This window comes from Macrobrachium nipponense, chromosome 3, assembly GCF_015104395.2.
Source record: "Macrobrachium nipponense isolate FS-2020 chromosome 3, ASM1510439v2, whole genome shotgun sequence".
In the NCBI taxonomy this organism is placed as follows: domain Eukaryota; kingdom Metazoa; phylum Arthropoda; class Malacostraca; order Decapoda; family Palaemonidae; genus Macrobrachium; species Macrobrachium nipponense.
In genome coordinates, this window is record NC_087202.1 from 68,438,065 (window position 1) to 68,462,359 (window position 24,295).

The window sequence follows — 24,295 nt, forward strand, 5'->3', positions numbered from 1 at the left end:
ATGGAAGTTTTATCCTATCCAGAGCTGTGTTTCTCAGGTGCTTCATCATCCGTTTGGCATACGTATTTGTCTCACCGGGTGTCAGCCTATTATTCTTATTCTTTGATGAACTTAACAGTGAGGGAGACTGAAACTGGAACATTTCCCACAGAAGCTCTAATCTTGGCAAATTGGCAAGAATGGATCTTGGGAGCCTCTTGTTCTTCAGTGTTGAAGAGCCAAGTTTGATAAAATAGTGAAGGCCAAAAGGATAGTTGTCTGATTTTGGTTTCTATTTCCATTAGTTCCTCAATTTGTAGGTAGTCAGCAAATGCTTCTCATGTTGCAGAGTACTATAATCCAAATTCTTTGGTGGTATAATGCTGTAGCACTTATATTGTAAATTACAAAGGTCTGTTGTATCCTTTATTGTAAAACAATCTTCCTCAGAGCATTATGGATGCTAATGCTGGGCCCTATGTTCCACAGACATGCAAATTTATCATTTGTTTTCTTTTGTGTAAATTAAAGAACATAGTACTTATCTGGGAATCTCTAAAACCTTTTATGTACATGGGCTACTATAAATGATGAGAATGCATGAAAAATTAGATTTTTTTGTATACACCGGTACATGAGACCCTACTCATGGTCGCAGATGGACATTACACATTTACGTTGTGTCTTTTATAGTGCAGCATATGTGTATTCATGTATCCCCCAGGGCACATTAACATACTTGAAACCACTGGTTATTTAAAATACAGTAACTGACAGTTGAATTGGCATTATTTATTAGGTTCCTTTTTAAGTATCATAGGCAGAAAAGACATTTTTACAACTGTGGTACATGTATTGTGCTAGGTAACACTTATTTGCCTTTTTTTTTTTTTATTCAGGATCTACATCCACCTTTATCTGAAGAAGGACTGAAAACATCACATGAAAACATGAGAACACTCATGGAGAAACTAGCTCAACTCTCAGAAAGCATAGAGAGGCTGCACACTAACACAAGTAGTGACCGCAAGACAAGCAGCAACGAGCGGAAATCAGCCAATCATCAAGTGTCATCTAATCAACCATCTACTCAGAGAATCAGTGACCATGCCAATCACTCAAACCTAAATACAGGAGCAAGTGAAAATATCTCAAGTCGTTCAGGTGACCCATTAAATGTTACCAGTCCACTGGCAACTTCAAGTCCCCAGAATGCAAATATTGGTAACTCCTTTTCTAATAATGCTAATCATCATTCTAGTCCAGTAGGTTCAAACACTGCACAAGGACAACAAAATGCAAATAATGCCAACCGTAATAGAAATTCTGGTGGATACCAATCGACAATTAAAAATGGGAAGAATGCTGAATCTTGATGAATATTCATCTATTGGATATGTTATACCAAAGTTTACAAACTTGTTTACTAATGTGTTTTGTTTGAATGCTGGATGGTTTTAATAACTTTGTTTTTGATATTTTTAATGGTTTGAATATATGAAAATTTGTGTTTTTTCTATTAAATAAGAAAACTTATGAAACAGCAAGCATTTGAAATTTTTGTATGTTTTGGCTTCTGTCTTTAAGACTATTATGTTAGCAGTATTGTACAATATTAAATATATATATAATTACATATTTATGTTTTTGTGGAGGGCTAAGGTATATAATATTTGAATGCTTGTAATTTGTTGTACATGGTTTTTCACTTATATAATGCAGATCACCATGTGTGATTAGCAGTAGAATCAAATTTTTACTGTGTAAAGTGCAATATTATCTTAAGGGAATATGGTTTCCATTAGAAATCATATGCTTTTCATATTTTTTGATGCAGAAAAGGACTAAAATGTTTTTGTGGTACAGTATCCACTGTGAATCCTCCAAACAGTTACTCTAATGATCCCACTAATAGACAAACCAGTATCAGAAAATTACCTCATAATTGGTCTTAGCCGGAATGTTACATGTTGACGCAGTGATAGAATATTAAAGAACTCATGGCAGGAGTGTTCTTTTCTCTGCTGACAGTGACAACAACCTTAGTCTTCCCAGTCACCCTTCTCACACAGATGTGGCAACAGTGTGTGAGTTGGCCATGTTTGCCAATACTTTTAGGTCTGCCATTGTTACACACCAAGTTATGTTGTTAATTTTTTTGACAGATTTTTAGTGCCTTGTTGATAAGAATTTGCAGTTGGTCCTCTTTTCTTAATTCTTATCACAAACAAGTCACTCTCCCTACATGGACTGAGAATTATAATTGCACAATTCCCAGAAGGTTAGCTCATTGCTTGCTATCTTTGGAAATGTTTCTTTTGAAGAAGTCTAGTTTACAGCATGGTTATCAGAGATTGTGTTCTTAAAAAATTACTGTCAAGAGATTGGACAGATTTGACCAGTGTGTGTGTGTCAGTTTGCAGTGTAGGTGCCGTGGCAGAAAGTGAACAGCATCCTTCTTGTCATGGTAATTCCGAGATATTGCTAGGGGTGAGCAACAATCCTGCACCCTAACCTTACAGTTAGGTAGGTCACTATAAAACAACTTGGGTAACACTTTTAATATATTGGCTTTTTTCTTATCCTTCTGTAATGTTAATCCATAATGGTTATTGTGTATAAAACTAGGTTGGTGTGACTTCTTTAACTGTACCATGACAGTTTTTTCATTGGTATTTTTTTTTATTAGGAGCAAGGCCATTTTGTCACCTGTCACTTTTATAGCTATGCTATCAAAAAATAGGTTTTGATATAGGAAAAACCTATTTTAGCTGTGTAAGGGGTGAAAAGGCATGGGAGTCTGTGGTACTGGTGAACGTATCTGACTAGTGCCCTCATTTTTGTCTGTTTGAAAATGTGCAGGAAAAAACTGAGGCAGTTGCAGCAGGCAGGGCAGAGAGCCCTCCTACCTTGAGTCCTTTTATACTGTTAGTGTGTCACCAGGCACTATCCTAGCTAAGACCGTCACTGTGTCAACAGGCACTATACTGGCCAAGACCAACTATGAGAGAATTCTTTGGTATTAGTTAATCTGTCTTACAGAGCCCCTGGCAGGAAAATAAGAGTAAATTCTTTGAAAACACAGAGGCGATCAAAAATAGGTTTTTCCTAAGTCAAAACCTGTTTTATTGAAAAATAACTTGGGAGTATGTAATGCTCCATGTACCAAGTGTAAGATAAAAAAAAAAATCTTCAAGAAATAGGTGACTGATATTTGCAGTTAATATACCTCTGAAAATGTTTTATAGTTAAACAGTATAAGTGCAGTTACTATCTTTTCATGGCATGAACAGCTAAATGTTACTTTTCCTTTGAAAGCTATGTAACTTAAAACTTTTCAGTCCTGTTAAAGTACAGTGGTACCTCTGTTCACGAACTTAATTCGTTCGAGGATGCTGTTCGTGACTCAAAAAAATTCATAACCTGAATCAACTATCCCCATTTAAAATAATGTAAAAACAAAGAATTTGTTCAGACCTCGGAAACACTTTACGTATTGTCTTCCCATTTTTTTTATGGTTTTCTGGCACAAAGTTATGCTTTACTTCACTGCATCCAATAATATTGTACATACATATTTTCCTATTACTATTGTATATTAAAATATAAACAGCAACCAGTGTTTTGGTTTGGAAATCAGCTGAGGGTGATTGCGAGTTAATTTTATTTTGCTGTATTGAACTCAGGAATCAGAGCAATTTTCTTGCTTCTGAAAGTTTGCATAAATGAATCTCTAGATACTCTATTGATATGGGACAAGGTTATTTTACGTCATACAGTGTTTTCAAGTCGAAATATCACTTGAATCCGTAATGTTGTGAACAAAATTTAGTGATTTGTTCGTTAGTAGATGGCACTGAGAGCATGTTTATTGCGTGAAAAAAAATCAACAGATTGCATTCAATATTTTCACTATAAGCTTTACAGATTTATCTTTAAATGGAGTGAAAACAATAAAATGTTTTATTTCATACCAAATAGTTTTGGTTAAAACACGTTTTTCTCAAAGTTTGTTTACTATTGAGTTTGATGGTACTATACCAAGGTTTATAGGAGTCATTCATGTTGCCAATGCACGATAATAGTCGTTAGCAGATGAACATTCTTTCCTCAGCTTCAGCAGCAACTTGCAGCTTAAATTTAGCAGTGTATGCCCTTGCCAATCTTTTCTCCATATTGCATAAGGATATAGTAATGTAAAAATATGTCTTATTCTACAGGCAGTCCCCAGGTTACGACGGGGGTTCCCTTCTTGAGGCGTGTTGTAAGCTGAAAATTGTTGTAAGCCGGAACATCGTCAAAAATCCTAAGAAAACCTTACTTTTAATGCTTTGGTTGCATTCAAAACTATGTTAACTGCATTCTTATTGCATTTTTCATCCAAAAAAAAAACTTCAAATATTGATTATTTTGCATTTTTGGTGTCATATTTATTTTGCCAGATGAGCGTTGTAGGCGTCGTAACCCTGGAATGTGTCGTAACCCTGGAACGTGTCGTAACCCTGGAAATAGTTTCTGATGAATATAATTGAAAAGGGCCTTAGCCTCGTAACGTCGTAAGCTGAGCCCATCGTAACCCGGGGACTGCCTGTACTTAAAGCCATTTGTAACATAACTATGGTAATTTTTTACTATTGTACGATGGTTGAAATGCAAGCAAACCGCTGCTGTTATCAGATTCGGTTGTTCATAGCAAATTGGCTTTTTCTGGCTGTATGCATTTACACAACAAGTAATACGATATTCCTTTTTCAGTACGTATACTATTTTTTCAGTAAAAGAGTAAATAATTAACATTAAAAAGACTGAGTAACAGTCAAAAAACATTTTAAAAAGCGTTAGGTGCATCCAATGAGCCCTTTCTGGGGATGTTTGTGTGTTTGTGGCTTGAAGCATGGTTCACGAACCTCAACAAAAATTTTTTTAACATGTTGTTAGTAATCTGATTTGTTTGTGAACAGAACTGCTCATGAGCAGAGGTACCATGTACAATGTATCATCAGTACCTTTTAAAGAATAGATTCCCACTGATAGTTAGGATCTTAATTTTTATGCTATAAATACAGTGAAATTTCAAAGATATGGACTACTTGGGCTTGCTAGTCTGTGATATACTCATAGGACATAAATTTACCCTTCAGATAAAAGATAACAGGAGCTTTTTATTCAAAATTATTACTAGAGAGAAGAGATCAAATGCCTGTGATGAAATTATTTTAAAAGTGCTGTGGTATATTTTTATTTAAAAGTAATATAGGTAGAACCATTTAGTTTATTAGAAAGAGTGAGGGTTACTAGGGAAAAATTTTCTTCACATTTCTTTGTTCCTCATTCTCTCACATTTTGTTAAAATGAGAGTTACATTATTTTCCTATTAATTCACAGCTGATTATACTCTATTAACTACTTCATTTTACATATTAAAGTACCCAAGTTTTTACTTCATACGTATTTATTATGATTAATATTACTTTAAATTTTTAACAGAAAATACAGTAAAAAGTTTTATAATTGTTTTTAGTTAATGTTTGGCATACGTATAGTTCTTACCTCTTCTCAAACTCTTTACTTAATTATATTTTGTTTTCATGTAAGAAGCATCAAATTTTGTCTTAATCATTTTAGGATCCAGATCTTTGAAATTTTACGTAAAAGAAAATGAGCATGGTGTAATTTAAGTCTTGTGTATCTACAGAGTGCCGGTATTCTTCAGCTTGAGATGGAGCTCTATTCTTGGTTGATTTAATATGTAAAATGTAGCAACTCCAGTTCATATTACTGTGAGCTATGTGTCATAAATCTGACCAGTGTTTTGCATGCAGTGTATAAGGTGATGATTCCATTGGAAAGGTTGATTATGATATAATGAATTACCAGGATCATTCAAGCAATGCCATTGTTTTCATTTCTAAATACCGGTATGTATCCTCTTCTCTCTCTCTCTCTCTCTACAGCAATGGATTATTAATTTGGGAGTATATTATATAAGACAACAAGGCCGTTATGAAGGAACGAATATTTAAAGGTGCCTTGTGTGTATGTCACTTTAGTAACCCTCCCCCAATAAGACGAGCAAGATAAAATAACTTGCTCTTCAGTTCAAATAAAAACTGCAGAATGGATTTTTCTTTGTTTATTATTTCTAGAAGTACATGTCCAAAATTATGAGTAATATTTTGGGAATTAGTTCTTAAGTGATACACAATTTCACAGCATTGTCCTCTTCCCTTTAAAAAAAAATGTAGACATTTTCACAACAGTTAAGTAATACTACGTTAACCACTGAATGAATTACTTTCAACGTTTTGTTTCGGTAAGCCTCAAAAAGATTTCCATTTCCCCAAGTGCTGGCTAATTTGGATATTTTAGGTGTGAAAATAGCAATCAACTATCAACATTAAAGTAATGTTCAACACTAAAGTACATTTACCATAGTTGGAGATTTTTATTGTTGGTTTGTATTACATACTTTTTTTTTTTTTTTTTTCTCCTTCTACTCATGTATTGTTATCCTTTGGCATGCATGAGTAGAATAAATTTAATTATGCAGATTTGATCTTTGGTATCACGCTCTTCCCATATTCTGTTGAATTGACATGTCTGTAATGGTATTAATAATCATGAACAAGTCTTCAGAATTTTTTTCATTTGACCTGTTTCATAATCAACGAGAACATACAAGTTTGAGACTTTTCTTAAATGTTAGTTTGCAAATTGTCCTTGTACCTTTATGGTTTATGTTATCTAGGTCTGAAGGATATTTTTGTTTAGTAGATTTTTGTGTTCATAGAAAGTACAAACCCCTACCTCACAGTACTACAGTATTTTATTTTCTGCCAGCCTTGGCTCGTAGATCTTCACCAAATTGAAGTATTCTTTTTGTGTCATGTATTTGGTGATGGAACTGGTATGAAGATTTTATAAATTGAAAAATCCCCTCAGTTATTTGCTGTACTCCTTTGCTATCTCATGATAATAGGGGCTATGATACAGAGGTTGCTGACATAGTTGTTTTTTTTCATGAAATCTGAAGTAGAAAAATATGCTGTGTTTCAGGTGGTAATGGCTTGATTAGAAAAAAGAACTTAATTCTCTTACTTCTACTTGCCCATTATCCCCTTTCCTCTCCCAGCTCATTTTTTGAATAAAAGAAATTTGTCAACATAGAATATGACCATATTTGGCATATGACTTTCCTAGATTAGATATTCCTAGGCTATGTCCTTTGTAGTCTTCGAGAGTCCTTCCACTGTTGTGATACACACCTGAGAAGACTATTAGATGTCCTTTGACCATTGATAACTTGAATTTGTAATTACGCCATATTATACTAGTCTTTACAGCCTAATTAAAATTAGTAATTTGTGTGTGAAATATAAAACCTGTTTTCTACCAAAGTCAGAAGTATATCTGGATAATTATACATATCACTGTAGGTAGCATAACCAGGTGTTTCTGAATTTAGCTTTCTGTCATGAAAGGTTTCGAGGAGTAGGTATTGAAAGTTTTCTTCTGTAGTATTCTGAATATACTAACTTAATATTACCTTCATTGTAATTTGTTCTATTGTGTCAATACAGTGCAGAGCTTCTGCCAGCTATGATTTATATCACCATAATAATTGAAAATTCATAATCTTGTCATCTGCAGTTCTGTATGCTGTTATACTCTACAAGGTGCATTTTGCTTTTTGTTTATTGCTTTTCATTAATACATTTTTCTGTCACTAGCCTTTTATTTGAACTCAAATACAAAATTTATGCTAATTCATTTTATTAGATATACTTCCAGTTGCTTGTTAGAAAACAGGTTCCTGGGTTTGAGAACATTTTTGGTATGCACATCAATTAGGCTCAAGTATTTTCAAGTAGCCAAGAATAATGTAATGGAACCACTTCACTCTGTACCCAAGAATTCTGTTACTTTTTGTTATAATCTATATTTCAGACAAATGAAAAAATAAATTAGTCATGTGAGTAACAGTGGTGGGTATATATAATATGGAGTAAGGTAAATGGGCACCTAGAATTGTCAGGTACTGTATTGTACCATATCCACACTATACAGTGTATGTGCTTTGAAGAACCCACTGCTGCAGTTTGTCATTAAAAGCACTTACCATATATTACTTCCATAAGCATTTAATATATATTACTTCCTTTTGCTTCTTAACCTTTTGAGAATCCAGTGATGAATCAAATAACATTACTGCATTATAGAAACTTTTGTAAACTGGAATTATTTGGTTGATGTTAGGGGATTGTTCAATTTTATCTGGCCAGAATAGGAGAAGCGCACCACTTTAAATAATCATGAAAATTGTTAGTTTATTTTCTGTACATCACTGGAAAGGCTATTATGTCAGTTTTGTGTAGTGCAAAAAAAGGAGTTTTGTTACTAGCTGATTTGTTATGGTAAAGAAATATCTGTTTCCAGCCAAGTTGAAATTATTATTCTAACTATTTGTTGCTTTGGCCTTTGTAGATACTACAGTATGGTACAGGTGTTTGGCTTCATACTGGTACAGCTGTTTGGCTTCATAATGACACCAACATCAGTATCCTAGCATGAAAGTTGAGTTAACAGAAATGTAGACCTTGAAGTATCTGACTTACATTTGATCATTGATGGAGATTTTAAATACCCTGAGTGTGTCAAGTATATGGTGAGTACATGCATTTTGAGAGTTTTGTTTTTTTAGCTTGTGATTCTGTCGCACAGAGGATTGCTTACCTATTGATTAAGCATAAATTAAAATTGAAGTTAGTTGGAAACCATTTGTACAGTACGGTGCATAATCTCCATCATCTTTGGATTAATTGTTGTGTATCTTATTTGCAAAGTGGCTCATTTTTATATTTATCTTTTTATATCATCATTAGTGTTAATTCTCTTTTTACCTACTGTATTTAAAATTGATTATTAATATTTATTGAATACTACAGAATTTCAACTGTTTATGATTGGATGTGTTTTTTTTAGTAGATTATATGTTGGGAACAGATGTTCGGATTTCTCATTCAGGGAAAATTATAACTTTTTGTATGTTTTGAAGGTAATTGGCCCATTATGTAACTGTTCTGCCTCAGATAGATTGGAATAATGTGTGATATTATTAGCTGTGATTTTGTTATTACTCTGCAGACAATAAGAGTTCTGTCAATTCTGGAGGACCTTTATTTTCCAGTGTTTAGACATTTTTTTAGAGTTTTGAATGAAAGGTCACAATGAATTGTAATATTGGCCTGCTGATATTTTGCTGATTGTGTGTGTGATTTTTTTCTTTGGCCATATTAGCTTTATATATATTTTGTCAAAATTTAATTGTAAGACCTCCAGGATTTTTTATTGGTACAGCATTCATTGTTTCACATAACCTGTTCCAGATGTTTTATCATACTCTACCAAAGTTGAAATTACTATCCGAGTTAAAAGCACTGCTTTTGTTTGCTGACTCGGATATGAAAAATATACCCCTCTGAATTACGAATATGGTCATTACTGTACCATATTTAGCAACTATAATTAATTCAGTTGAGTAAATAATAGTTTATTCACCCCAGATAAATTGTATGTTGAAAATGTTTTGATGAAGCAGCTGTTGAAAAGTGAATATTACTCATATGTAGGACAAAAAGAGGAATGCTGACTTCATAATCATAAGGTACAGAGCATGTTCTGTATTTTATTTTTTTTTCATATACTACTGCATTGTAATTCAGTTAAGTATGGGCACTTATGTGACAATATTAGAAACTGCAAAGTAACTCACTTTAAATTTTGGCTATTCCATAATATTTTTTTAATCGTGTATAAGGTAGGAAATGAATATTTCTACCTGTATTAAGACTATTAACTTCTTATTTTTGTTTGTGAGTACTGAAGAAAAGTGCCTCTTGTATGTGACAGAAGTATGATATAAAGTATTTCTTGTAGCTCAAGTCTATATTCAGTCTGATAGTAAAATTTTAAAGTTATCATTTAATGTTTACCTGCAACCTTATTCCAGGATGTGTAGTCAAGTGTCTTCTACACCAGAGAAAGGCATTTTTATAAATAACTTAACAAGTAATTCCTAACTTTCACGGCAGCTTAAGATTAAAAAGTCGCAGTAGCACTCTATTATTTGTTCCTACACAAATACAAACCGTCGGTCTTTACATAGGAATTACCTTCAGTGTGAGCTGGAGCAGGCTATTCTACACAACAAGGTTGTTTGGTAGCTGCACTACCAGTGGGAAGTGTTAAGTTGCATCGTCATTCAACTTTTAGCCTTCATCTAGAGTGGACGTGTTATTGAGTCCTCTGCCTGTTCTACCTATACTTATCCTGGTGTTGTTCTTCCTGAGCGCACTCCCCCCGATTGCTCGTAAATGTGCCGGAAACATAGACCACAGCCCACACTTCTCCTAAGCGCTTCGTTCCAAAGTGCTCATTTGCTAAGAGTTCCCAAGCACCCAGTAACAGTTGAGCATTCAGTGAGTAATCATACAGTGTTAGTCGAGTGCCCAGATGGAGGTTTTATGCAATCAGCTGACGTCAGACAGTTGGCTGGCGCCAGGTATTTGGCTAGCATCAAACATTCAGTGTTGGTTACGTGTGCAGTGGATGACGAATGTGTAGTGTGTGATGGTGGGCACTCTACATCAGTCTAGCACCCAGTCAGTGTTGTAGGTATGATAGATCCAGAGCTATGGGGGCAGTTGAGCACATAGTACGAGCTGAGCGCTCCGAGCCTGTTGTTGTTTTTTTTTTTGTTAAATTCTCCTGTTTCTGCTTGCTCTTCTTTGTCTCATCCTACAACTTCTTTGGCACCTCGATCTGCCAATTTGCCTCGTGCAGCTTGCCATATGTGGCTCGTTCAGCCTGCCATATGTGGCTCGTTCAGCCGGATTCGTCGAGTGTAAACATACCTGTGGTGTAGGGCTCTGCTTTGGACCCAATACTGCAACGTCTGGCTAACATTTTAGACTTGTTGAAGAAGCCTTCAGCTGCAGGACAAGAGCAGCCAAACGTAATGCCGTCATCAATTTCTTCAGATGAAGATGTAGAGCAGGAGCAACCTATGTTGACTTATGCTTCATTACTGAAGTATTTTATGTTCTTCTATCTGGCATTTTTCTCCCTTTTGGCTCCCTCTTTGCCTGGTTCTGTTTTTACAATGAGGGAACCTTCAGGCACCTCTAGACTACCTGTTCATCGGAGAAGGAACTTTCTGGTATTGTGAGTTGGCTACCAGACACGAGGGATCTCAGGAAAGCCACCTTTTCTGCTCCCCCTTCTCATTTGACAAAGAGGAGGTATGTCTATTACTCTATCAGGGAAGCTCCTTCCTTGGGAGTTTGTCTCCTCCCAAAGGGATTTTTCTGGCTTGATTAACTCTTCAAGAGATCAGCGTTCTCTTTGGCTAAGATATTCTTCTCGTCTTCTGAGTTAGACTATTTGATTAAGGATTTGTTCAAGATGTTTTAGATTTTGAGTTGTCTTGACTAGACAGTAGGGGCACTGATGAAGAAGATTAAGGATTGTACTTCGCTGTTGACTGGTTAGGTGTTCTGTCTTGTGCAGTTAAAGCAGTACACAAAGGATCAAAGGAACTTGCTTCTCTTTTTTCGTCCATTTACCACCAATGGAGTAACTCCCTCGCAGAGGTCTTCTCTTCTCACCTATGGACCGAGGTAGTGTGTTCCTTTGTGCAACTCTGGAACATCTACCAAGTGCCCTAAGCAGCCAAGCTGTACACCTGAAGTATCCTTTACCCCAGTGCAGTTTCTCATTTGAAGCAGTGGCCCTTTCGTTGGGGAAAATCCAGACATCAGTCCACTCAAGAAATCCTCCTCCATATCCACCTCTACCGAGTGAGGATTCAGTCCTCTGTTCCAGTAGGAGCCATGCTTCTTCATTTCTGGAGGAAATGGGAAGCAACGAAGGCATAGCCATGGATGTTAGAGGTCCTTCAAGAGGGGTATTCCATTCCCTTTCACACGAAACCTCCCTTAGTGTTAGCGCCCATCAGGTTGTGTGCCTACTCAATAGGCTCTCAGAGGTTTTCAGCCTTCTCAAAGTAAGTGTGCTCTCTTTTAAGAAAAGGGCAATAAAAGTTGTGGGAGACATACACTCAGAGAAATTCTATATCTGACTTGTTGGAGCCTGTCCTGGATGAAAGTACTAACCTGAATTTTTTCATGAAAACAAAATTCAGGATGGAAACATCAGTCAGTTCTATCCTAGCATCCAACAGAGGGATTTGGATGGTGACGATAGATATGGAGGACACTTATTTTACATTCCAGTTTATCAGGATTCCAGAAAATATCTTCAGGTTTGTGTTCCAGGGCAGTCCTCCAATTTCGGGTCTTGTTTCTTGGTCTCCACAGCCCCACAGGTTTTCATAAGAGTACTAGCCCCATTGGCAAAGTGGCTCCATCTGATGGGCATCAATTTACTGCGTGCAACTAGTCACCTGCTTTATTCAGGGCAAATTTAATGTTCTTGCAGATGAATTGAGTCCTTGTAAACAGGTGATGCTGACAGAATGGACACTGAATCCATAGGTGTGCACCAACCTGTGGAAGCGGTGGGGGAAGCTGTCGATAGACCCGTTTGCTCTCCAGTCCCGGACCCTCTGGATGTGTATGCTTTCCCTCCCTTTAGCATTGTGAGGGAAATCATCAACAAGTTTCAGTTCAGCAACAATTGCTCAATGACACTAATAGCCATGTTTTGACCATAGAGGGAGTGGTTCCCAGACCTCCTCTGATTGTTGGTGGACTTTCCAAGACTTCTACCACAGCGTCGAAATCTTCTCAGGCAACCTCTTTTCCACCGCTTTCATCAAGGTTTGTCCCCTCTAGCTTTGACAGGCTTCAGACTGTCAGGAAACTTGTCAGAGTGAAAGGATTTTCAAGAGCAGCTGCAAAGCCTATTGCCAACTGTAAGCAGCAATCCTCCTTGGACATCTGTCAAGCAGAGTGGTCAGTTTTCCATAGCTGGTATTGAAGGCACAGCATTTCATCTTCCGAGATGACTTTAGTACAAACAGCGGCTTTTTATTTTTTATTTTTGAAGTCTTCCTGGAGATTAGCGACTTTAAGGGGGCCGGCCGGCTAATGCCATTTTTTAAGGACAGGACTTTGATATTCATACCACTTAACCCTTAAACGCCGAAGCGGTAAAAAAAAAAAATGTCTCCCGTGTGTGCTGGAGGTGTTTCAGAGTGAGCGCGGAAGCGGAAAAAATATTTTTTTCAAAAAATCACAGCGCGCTTAGTTTTCAAGATTAAGAGTTCATTTGTGGCTCCTTTTTTTTGTCATTGCCTGAAGTTTAGTATGCAACCATCAGAAATTTAAAAAATTATCATTATCATATATAAATAATGCGATATATGATAGCGCAAAAACGAAATTTTATATATAATTGTATTCAAATCGCACTGTGTGCAAAACGGTTAAAGGTAACAAGTTACTTTTTTTTCGTTGTAATGTACACTAAATTGCGATCATTTTGGTATATAACGCATTGTAAAACTATAAAAGCAACAGAGAAAATATTATCACAAAATAATGCATGAATTTGTAACCCGCGGACGTAAATAAACAAATATTTTTTCAAAAATTCACCATAAATTCTTAAATATTTGTCCTAGAGACTTCCAATTTCTTTCAGAATGAAGACATATGATTGAATATTACTATACTATAAGAATATTAGCTTACAAATGCAGTTTTCGACCATATCTGACGAGTTAAAGTTGACCGAATGTCGAATTTTTTTTATATATTTTTTATATGCAATTATTTCGGAAATAAGAAAAGCTACAACTTTCAAATATTTTTCGTTTTATTCTACATGAAATTGCGCACATTTTCATATATAAAACTCTATGAAATGCCTAATATGAAACGGAGCAAATATTCCGAGAATGGGACGTACACATTTCGGAGATTTGTGGCGGAGAATCCGCGCGCGGAGGGAAGGAAAGTTTTTTTTAAAATTCACCATAAATTTAAATATTGAGACTTCGAATTTGTTTCAAGATGAAGATAAATGACTGAATATTACTAGACTGTAAGAGTTTTTAGCTTACAATGCGTTTTTTCGACCATTTCGGTAGAGTCAAAGTTGACCGAACGTGGTTTTTTTCTATTTATTGTGATTTATATGCAAATATTTCGGAAATGAGAAAAGCTACAACCTTCAATTATTTTTTGTTGTATTCTACATGAAATTGCGCACATTTTCATATATAAAACTATGTAACGGCTAATTTAAAATGGTGCAAACATTACCACAATCGCACGTAGGATTTTTTCGGAAGAGTTACCGCGCGGACGTAAAGAAAATGTTATTTTTTTCATAAATTCACCATAAATTGAAATATTGTGCTAGAGACTTCCAATTTGTTGCAAAATGAAGGTAAATGCTTGAATATTACTAGAATATAAGCGTTTTAGCTTACAATTGCGTTTTTCGACCATTTCGGTAGAGTCAAAGTTGACCGAAGGTTGAAAATTTGTCACTTATCATTTTTTATATGAAAATATTTAAAAATTGATAAAAGCTACAACCATGGGTTGTTTTTAGTTGTATTTTGCATGAAATTGCGCACATTTTCATATATAAAACTTTATGTAACGGCTAATTTAAAATGGTGCAAACATTACCACAATCGCATGTATGATTTTTTTCGGAAGAGTTACCGCGCGGACGTAAGGAAAAAGTTTTTTCATAAATTCACCATAAATTGAAATATTGTGCTAGAGACTTCCAATTAGTTGCAAAATTAAGGTAAATGATTGAATATTACTAAAATGTAAGATTTTTAGCTTACAATTGCATTTTTCGACCATTTAGGTAGAGTCAAAGTTGACCGAAGGTTGAAATTTTGGCACTTATCGTTATTTATATGAAAATATCTCAAAACTGATAAAAGCTACAATCATGAGTATTTTTTGTTGTGTTTTACATAAAAATGCGCACATTTTCATATATAAAACTTTATGTAACGGCTAATTTAAAATGGTAAAAAAATTATGTCAAAGTGACGAAATAATTTCCGAGATGTGTCACAGATACTTTTTAGTGCGGCAAGAAAGAAATTTGCGCTTGCGCGCCTGCGTAACGATTGTAAACAAAACAACACCTTGATCCGTGAACTCCCAGCATCCCCCAAGGCGCGTGATTCAAGAGTTTTCGGCTGGTAGGCCTAAAAGTATTTTTCCGCGAATTTTAAAAAAAACTTATGTATGTCGACGTAAAATACGTCCAGTCGGCACCCGAGAGACAAAAAATGTCGACGTAAAATACGTCCAGTCGGCGTTTAAGGGTTAATAAGGGGACTTGGGACATCTCCAAACCGCATATGATTTTTGCCTCTGACCTTCAATTTTGTGACGCCAGGGCGATTTATGCCGAAAATAACCATTTTTCAAATTCTATCTCCTCCCTTGATATTTAATATTAAGACCTGGGATTACTACCATATATAGACCTGATGTAGACCTCCAATCAAATGGAGAGTTTTATTTCTAAAAGTTTTTTTTTGCAAGATATGAATTTTTCAATGAGGTAAAAAATAAACCCTATAAATCGGGAGAAAAAAAATTTATAAAAAAAAAGACGAAACAAAAATTGGAAAAATTCCAATGTTATAGTTTTAAAACTAAGTGAGAAGATAGATTTTGAAGGTCAATAAGTATAGTTTTGAGATACGGGCGTTCAAAGTTTTCCTTCGTATTTCTATAAAGACAATGTTAATAAATAATGATTATTATGAATGTATATTTCTTTTTTGTGTATTAATAAACCAAAACTATTTTATTTATCATAATTTAATCATAAATGATGATCCCTTTGCTCATATATCGTAGCCTGGGGCACTGCTTGAGGCAAAATGGGGCACTCCTTCCTACGCAATTCTCTCTCTCCCCTTCACTAACTCGACTTATTACAGCGAATTTTCTTCTTCTGTATGTTAGCGAGATGATTTCCTTGTATTTTCCTCTTTGGCATGATGACATTCTTGCCGAAACAAAGATAAACAAACGTAAAGGCAAGAGAATGTCAGAGGTGAAACTCGAAGGTGTACTCTCTAAATCATGATTATTATGAATTTCATATTCCATTTTGGGTATTAAAAAACCAAAACTTTGTTATTTATCATAAATGAAGATCTCTTTGCTCAAAAATCGTAGCCTTGGGCACAGTGTGACGTGTGCTGTCAGGCAAGACGGGGGCGTTACTACGCACCCTTACTAGCAACCCTCCTCTCTCTCTTCACTAACTACATGTATATTATGATATTCTGTAATAATACTTGAGCGATTTTTCTTCGTCTGATGTTTTCCTTGTCTTTTCCTCATTGGCATGATGAAATTCTTGCCGAAACATACAAAAACGTACGTAAAAGCAAGCGAATCTCAGAGGTGAAATCGAACGTGTAAATTGAAGTTTGTGATCGCACTAAATCATGACTGGACTTGGTAGCTGAGCTGAATTCTCCCTTCTTGACTCGGGGAATGTCTACAGATGCCATTTCTCCCAATTTCTTTGACAATAATTATCAAAATTTACGATAATAGAAGAAATATTGCATTTTCTTGTACGGATCAATGTTTTAGGCTTATTGAGTTAAGTTAACTAATTACCCTGTAACTACGAAAGTAAGAGGAATTTTGAATAAATATTTCGTATACGTATTCTCAATTGCCATAAGAAGCTCCATGAATTTTTTTATGACTTTGCATTTTTCGCCCTATACCACCATATATGTATAGGGGTTCCGGCCGGCCCCCTTAACCATTAAGGGCTACAGAGCCGTACTCAATTCGGCATTCAGGCATAGAGACCTGGACCTCTCTACAAGTCAGGATATTAGCGACTTGATTAAATACTTTGACACTTTGAAATAAGATCATTCTTCTTCTGTGTGATGGAACTGAGATTTTCTTCAGTAGTTGTCAGGTCCTCCATTTGAACCTCTGCAAACCTCATCTTTGAGGGATTTAACAAGGAAGACCCTCTTTTATCTTTGGCTACGGCCAAAAGAATGAGTGAATTCCAGGGTTTGGACAAGCAAGTTGGCTTTTCGCTAGGAGATATGATTTGTATGCTTACTCTTGGATTCTTAGCAAAAAATCAGTTCCCATCCTATCCCTAGCCTTGCTCATTTCCTATCTAGAATCTCGCTACTATCCATCGACTGACAGGCCAAGAGAGCTCTTTGTCCGGTTGGAGCCCTTAAACATTACATTTAGAGTACCAAGAGTCTCAGGGGTCCCAGTCACAATCTCTGGTGTTCAGTAAAGGTTCTCTCTCATTTGGTGTCTAAGAATGCCTTATCCTTCTTAAGAGATGTAACCTTTGAAGCCCATAGTAATATTCAAAAGGAGCCATTACCTGTTTTGGTAGTTAAAGCCCATGCTATTAGGGCAGAGGCCACATCTGTAGTGTTTAAACGCAATCTGTCACTCTTCTTAATAATTCAGTCCACATACTGTAAATGTAGATGTGGTTTTGCATCGCAGTATTTATGAGATGTGGATGTTATGTATGAAAACTGCAGTACATTAAGCCCGTTTTCCGTACATGGCATGGTATTGAGTAAGGAATGATAGGCGTATATCTTCTATTGATCGAGTTATGGGATGTCCTGGGGAGTATGGTGTATACCTGGAGTGGCCACCAGTCATTGGTTTTTAATAGTTGGGTTGTGGTAGGCAAGCGCTGTTGAGCTTAATGCTACCTCCTCCATTGAGGGTGCCTACATTTATCAGTCTCATAGGGTGATAGTGCCGTCATTGTGAGGTGCACTGTAGGCATTACTGGAGGGTCTTTGCAGTGTCCCTTCCACCCTTAGCTGCAACCTCTTAAATTCCTTTTACTGTACCTCCATTCATATTCTCCTCTTCCATCTGACTTTCCACTGTTTCTAAAAACTGTTTCATAGTGCAACTGTGAAGTTTTCCTCCTGTTACACCTTTTAACCTTCTTACTGTTTTCCCTTGCCATATTGAAAAAGTTACCATACACTAATAGGGGAGCAAAGCGAGACATTTTATTAATGATATATAAGGCAACAATCTTATCCATAATAGGTTACTGCTGTCCAATATATTCATCTGTCTCAGAATCTGCATTAAAAATTCTTGATGCAGTGCACCTTGAAGGCGTGCAATTGTGCACAGGAGCATTCCGATCATCCCCAACAAGCTCGCTTCTGGTAGAGGCAGGTGTGTTGCCCTTGAAACGTCACCGTAATTTAATAACAATACGAAGAGGTCTTTCACTACAAACAGGATCATCTCCTGCAGCTGACTGCTTTCAAAATTATAATCCAGAAACAGAAGTTCATAGTACTAGCTCTTTCCCAAAAAGAGCTAAATACCTAAAGAACTTATGTAACATACGTAAATCCAATTTTTCAGCCACCTATAGAATTGTCACCAACATGATGTTAAAATTAATAAAAATATGCACCTCCCTGTTTAACCTACTTAAAACACAAATGTAAAGTACAGAAATGTTCTGCCAAAATGCTTTGGAGCACAGTAGAAGAAAAGGAGACAAATTCATAGTATGTACAGACGGCTCCAAAAATAATGTTGAAGTAGGAGCATCTGCATATTTGAAAAATGTTAATCAATATTTACTGCTGAAGTCACGGCCATACAAATGGCTCTTGATATGATATCTGAGGAAAAAGCAAGTGTGTGTATTATTTTCAGTGACTCACGTAGTGCTAAATATACTTTAAGACATTATAAATCAGTAAACCAAATAGTACAAGAAATACAAATAAAAATTCATCAACTCCTCCAATCAGGACTTTCAATAGAATTATGTTGGATTCCAGCACGCATGGGAATAAAAGGAAATGAAGATGCAGACTCGGCTGCCAAATTAGCCTGCACTATCCCTCCAACAATTACACATGCCCCAGTGTCAGATTGGATAACATCTGTCAAACCATTGATATACCAAGATTGGAAAAGAGAATGGCCTTAGTGCCAACCACAAATGCTCTTAAAAATATAAAAACTGAAGTGTATGCATGGAGGATATCTTCACAATAAGAAAGATCAAAAGAGGTAATCCTAACAAGGCTCCGTATAGGACACAAGATTATCGCATGGTCACTTGATGTCAACACCCCATGCTAACCCAATTAAGTGTAATAATGTCAAACACCCATGACAGTGCAGCTTTTACTTGTTGAATGCCCAAATTGGACCCAACAAAGATCAATTTATCTACAGAATTAAAAAATGAAAAGTATTCTTGTTGAAAGCAAAGATTTTTCAATTAACAACATCAAAATTTTTTAAAATAAAACAGGATTTTTAGTCTAAATTTTTTTATTTTATTTATTTTTCCCTTCTTTTCCTCTTTCTCATGATTAATCCTCGAGAACCAGCCCGAGAATTGTCTACTTAAGACTCAGAGGTCTGGAAAAAGTGAGCCATAATAATAATAATAATGTTAATTTTGCTTTTGGTACTGAATGACCTCATAGATCCCAGCTTGGGTACTTGGTCCCGTATGCAGCGTACTGTACTTAGATTGCTGGGAAGACAATCTTTTACATGATCGTGGCTTCCACCATCCTGTCAAAAGTGCCTCAGTGGCGTGGTCGGTAGAGTGTTGGTGTACCACCTCGGCAGCGAGTTCGATTCTTGGGCATTCCTTGAGGTGTGAGAGATGTGTATTTCTGGTGATAGAAGTTCACCCTCGATGTGGTACGGAAGTCACGTAAAGCCGTTGGTCCCATTGCTGAATAACCACTGGTTCCATGCAACATAAAAACATCATACAAACAAACAATCCATCCTGTCAGGCAACCTTATTAACCTACACTATTCCTGAAAGATCAGTGAGCAATTATTCACTTTGTCAGTATGTCTGTAGGCTGTAGTACCATGCGAAGACATGCAAGATGTTTGTGTTGCAATTACTGGTGCGGTTACACCCAATAATCTGTTCTGCTGGCTGTGCCTTGCCTGAAAACCATGCAAATAAGTTTGCTTTTTGCTTCAATGAGTTCAGTTTCAAGTGACCAAACGGAAGAGTATGGATTTTCTCCCATGAATTTTAAAGGTTGGGTGACCTAACCCTAAATATTAAGGAGCAGTGTTGCATAGGGACAGTGGGTGACCAGATTTTGAAAATTGAAATACGGGATACTTAAATTGAAGAGTTAGTTGAACAATATAGACACAACTTATGCGAAGTTATGCACGCAGTGACGCAGGCAAAGTCCTTAGCCTTCTTTTTTTACTTTTCTTTTGTTTTAAAGTGCATTCGTTGTAGATTTTGTTACAAACAGCTGTTCATTACATGTGTCAAAGCATTAGAATATTGCAATCAAGCATGTTTTGCCGCTTTGAAGGATATTAATAACAAAAGTGACTTGCCATAATATAATGAATAAATTGCAGACAATAAATTACATATGATGAAAACCTTTCAATAATCCTTTTAAAATTATTTTCCTCATTGTTGTTAAGTTATTTTTCATTTGTCATATTTTGCACTAGATCCAACTGCTCTCAAGAGATGGAGTTTGGTTTGAGCATATGTGATGAACTCCGAACAGGACAGTGTGAAATTGCACTTTATCTGTAGTTCTGACTTGATCAGCTCTACACTGCACTGGTTCCTACACCCACCCCATCGTTGGCCTATCAGAGAGAACACTCGCTCCACTTGAGCATTTGAAGGGGGGATGCTCAGTGCAAATTTCGCTAGTTTATTGTATTTTTTTTATTTTTTTTATTGATTTTTTTTTTTAGATATTGAAAATACGGGACAAAAGGCGTCCCGGGGAGGGTCGATACGGGACACGGGACAAATGTCATAAATACGGGACAATCCTCATAGATGCGTCCACACGGTCGAACAATGTCAGACGGACAAACATTGTTACCATATCATGCAGGATGACGTCATAAGCGTTGAAGCGATGGAAGTAGATCTGGCAACAAACAGTGGTACCAGATGAAGTTGTATGCCAGTGTTTTTACTCTGCTCACAAGGCAAAGACCGGCAGACAATTGTTAATTGGTAACAATATTTGTCCGTCGGACATTGTTCGACCGTGTTGACGCACATATACGCTCTCTAGATAAAGTTATGTGGTAGTCCATAATATGGAACAACTTAATGCTTAGACAGTTTCAAGAAACATGCACTGTACTTGCAAGTTCATGTCTGTTAGACTCAAAGGTTTTCCAATTCTTGTTACAGGGCTGTTGCTTTTACAACTGTTTCAAACCAATGGCAGGTCTGCAAGTAATAATTAGTTTCCATCTAAATGTTGTCTTAGACGCTGAGTGTACAGTATATACTTACAGCGGCAGCTGGACCGTCGTAAGCTTTCGAACAAGGTAGTTCGGTAGTAACTGCTTGTCTGGTGGTTGGGAGTTCCGCCTGACTGGAGGCAAACATTCCACTTTGCTTTCGGCCGCCGTTGGAGACAGACATGTTTTTCACCACTCTGCCTGCCATCGTCGTATGCTTTTCTACCTTCGATTACGAAGTGTTTTTGTGAATGCTCTCTTTCTGGGTATGCAGCACCACCACACCTAGTATATACACAACATTTTACTTTGGTAACACCCTCCGCTGTGGTGCAAGCACCAGGGCCGCATATGTCACAGGTGGATTATTTTCCACCTTCTTCTCCAGACTTTGAGTGCCCGAAGAGCTTGCCTCTAGACTTCCCTCCTGTCTCCTTAGCTGTACCCGTTGCCCCTGCCCCTGCCTGTGGAAGTGCTGCCGCTCCGTCAGTTCCTCCTTCTTAGGTCGTGCTGGAGCCTGCTGCTTTGGCAGCCACTGCAGCCTTGTCCTGGGTGGGGATCTTTCTGCTTTCCTGAGGAAGTTAGCGAAGAGGAAGTCCAAGAAGAAGAGGAAGGTGTCGTAGTCATCTTCTGCCGCCTTCTCCACTGCTCCTTCCGAGGCTCCCCAGCCGAAGAAGAAGGTGGTCTCCTCACCCCCAAGAAGTCTCGCTCAGAGACTTCTAAGGGTCTGTTTCATCGTCCCGGTGATGCAGGTGGGCCTTCTGCTGGTCCTCTTGTTCCTTTGGGAACGGGAACCGCCTCTCCTTCCTTAGGGAAGAGAAAGGCGTGGACCGTAGAGGTACCAACTGTTGCCGGTACCTCTGCTCCCAGCTCTAGAGGTTCCACCTCTGGACCGGGAACCATCTCAGGTGCTTGCCAGCAAGTTTCTCCGAGTGTACGGTCACCCTGGTGGCTGTGCAGCCAAAGTCCAGGCCGCTGAGCACACTCACCGCCAGGACTCTGGCACAGGGCAGAAGGATGGTAAGAGTTGCCCAGGTGACCTAACCGGTGATTGTTCTTGCAAAGATCGTCCAGTACCCAGGGTTGACGTGACGGTCTCATCAGACTGTGCATGATGAGTCTGGGAGGATGTCCCCCCGGTCCCCGGAAACAGCTTCGGCTGCTTCTGGGACCATGACGCATCGAGAGGACGGTGCTCATTCTCACTGAGTTGGTGGACGCTAACTGTCACCCGACCGTTGATCGCACCAGCATGATCAGACGGTCCGGGCAGCTGGTAGCGGTTCCCCTGACACGAGAGATCGACACTACCGTCCTCGGACCAGTGCTTCTCCACAGGGAGACCGCTGGTTTAGACCTGCAGGCCGGTCATCACCGCAGGTTGGTGATTGCCTGCAGCCCTCTCCGTCCACTAGTTCTGCCGGTATACAGAGCGGGAGCGTCAGATCTGCCTCACCTGTCCCTTCAACCTCCTTGGGGTACACCGGGAGGAGCAAGGCGACTAGGGGGTACCGTGAGGAGTGCGCTTCTCTCGGTCTGGCCACGAGAGTCTATGTGCCTGGTTTGGTCCTAGGACCGGAGAGGTCATATGCTCAAGTGGTTAGAGGAGATCACAGGGTGGGCACTGACGATGTTTTTCCTTCTGAAGGAAGAGTGTCTCGGGAGGGGCTCGGCATCGCCTCAGGACGCAGTTACCCCTGAGATACAGAGGTCTTTTGCGGAGGTCATCGCGCTGATCTGTTGGCACAATGACCTCGGAGAAGGATCAGGGGTTGCCCCCCCTTGACCGTCCATCGAGGTTAGAGTCGTTCTGGGGTCCAAGAAAGGAACCCAGAGCGTCCCTAGGGCTTCCTTGGTCTTCCTTGGCTGACAGTGTGCTGGATAAGTTACTTCCCCTTCCTCTACCTCGTCAGGGCGCTTTTACATGGACTTGCCTCTGCAACACCTGCTGTCGGAGAACCTCTGGTTCATGCAGCAAGAGGCAATGGCCCTGGAGTCTACCGCTATGGCAGCCTTCCAGGCTGTCTCCTGGCTGGATCTGTGGTCTCTCACTGTATCCAGGGTCACAGCTTCTTTGGGACTTATAGCTCCTTTGGGAGACTTTGGCAGTCTTGAGGTAGGGCTGTCTCCTACCTGGTCCACTAGACTGCTAACCTGTGGGCCAACCTGGTGCTGAAGAGGAGGGACGCTGTCCTGAAACGGGTAACCAGGGTGGCTGGTCACGAGTTGGCAATGGGTCTTAGGAATGGACCTTTGCTAGGTTCCTCCTCTCTCTTCCCCAGAGCTATGGTGGAGAAACGGAAAGCTGAAGACAGCGACCGTTTGGTACACCAGGCAGTTCTGGGCAGTCTCGTTCAACTGTGGCGAAGCCTTGGAGCTTAGCTAGCTCTTCCTCCGCCCCCAAGACTTCATTACCGTCGTAGGGAGCGCATGAAAAGACCCAGCCATCCTCCTTCGCTTTGAGAGGTGAGTGTCAGCCCCCCTCTCACGGGAAGGGGGTAATTGAAAGAGGAAGAAGGGAAAACGCTAGGGACGGCGCTCCCCCTCGCCTGCTGCCAAAAGTTAGGGGGGTGCCTGCCAAGCCATTGGGCAACTTAGCAGTGCTTTGGAGCTGAGACCTGGGTAGTAGATGTGCTTCGGGAGGGATATCTTTCTCCCCTTCGGAGTCGAGGCCAACCCTTACTTCCCACCCGGTCCATCATCAGACATACGTTCCTGGTTCTGCCAGGGACGTAGCACTCAGGGAAGAAGTGCAGGCGATGCTGAGCAAGGGAGCAGTAGAAATTGTGCAAGAACTGTCACCGGGGTTCTACAACCGACTTTTTCTGGTGGAGAAATCTATGGGGGGGCCTGGAGACTGGTGATAGATCTCTCTCCTCTGAACTGATTCGTTCGCCAGACTTGGTTCAGGATGGAAACGGTACGTTCCGTGCTCAATTCTATCTGGGAGAAGGATTTCATGCTTCCGGTGGATCTGAAGGATGGGTATTTTCACATACCCATCCATCGGTCCTCCAGGA

General features: G+C 38.6%; 1 protein-coding gene across 2 annotated transcripts in view; it reads left to right on the plus strand.

Annotated features, from left to right (window-relative positions):
* The window catches only part of LOC135221793 (putative uncharacterized protein DDB_G0279653), a 98,247-nt gene extending 88,288 nt beyond the window's left edge, over window positions 1-9,959 (plus strand). For both annotated transcript variants that reach the window (XM_064259646.1, XM_064259647.1), the window contains exon 6: window positions 879-9,959. In XM_064259646.1, coding sequence (XP_064115716.1) covers window positions 879-1,355 — 477 coding nt within the window. In that variant the 3' untranslated portion in view covers window positions 1,356-9,959. The remainder of the gene's footprint in view (window positions 1-878) is intronic.
* Window positions 9,960-24,295: the final 14,336 nt, after the last annotated feature.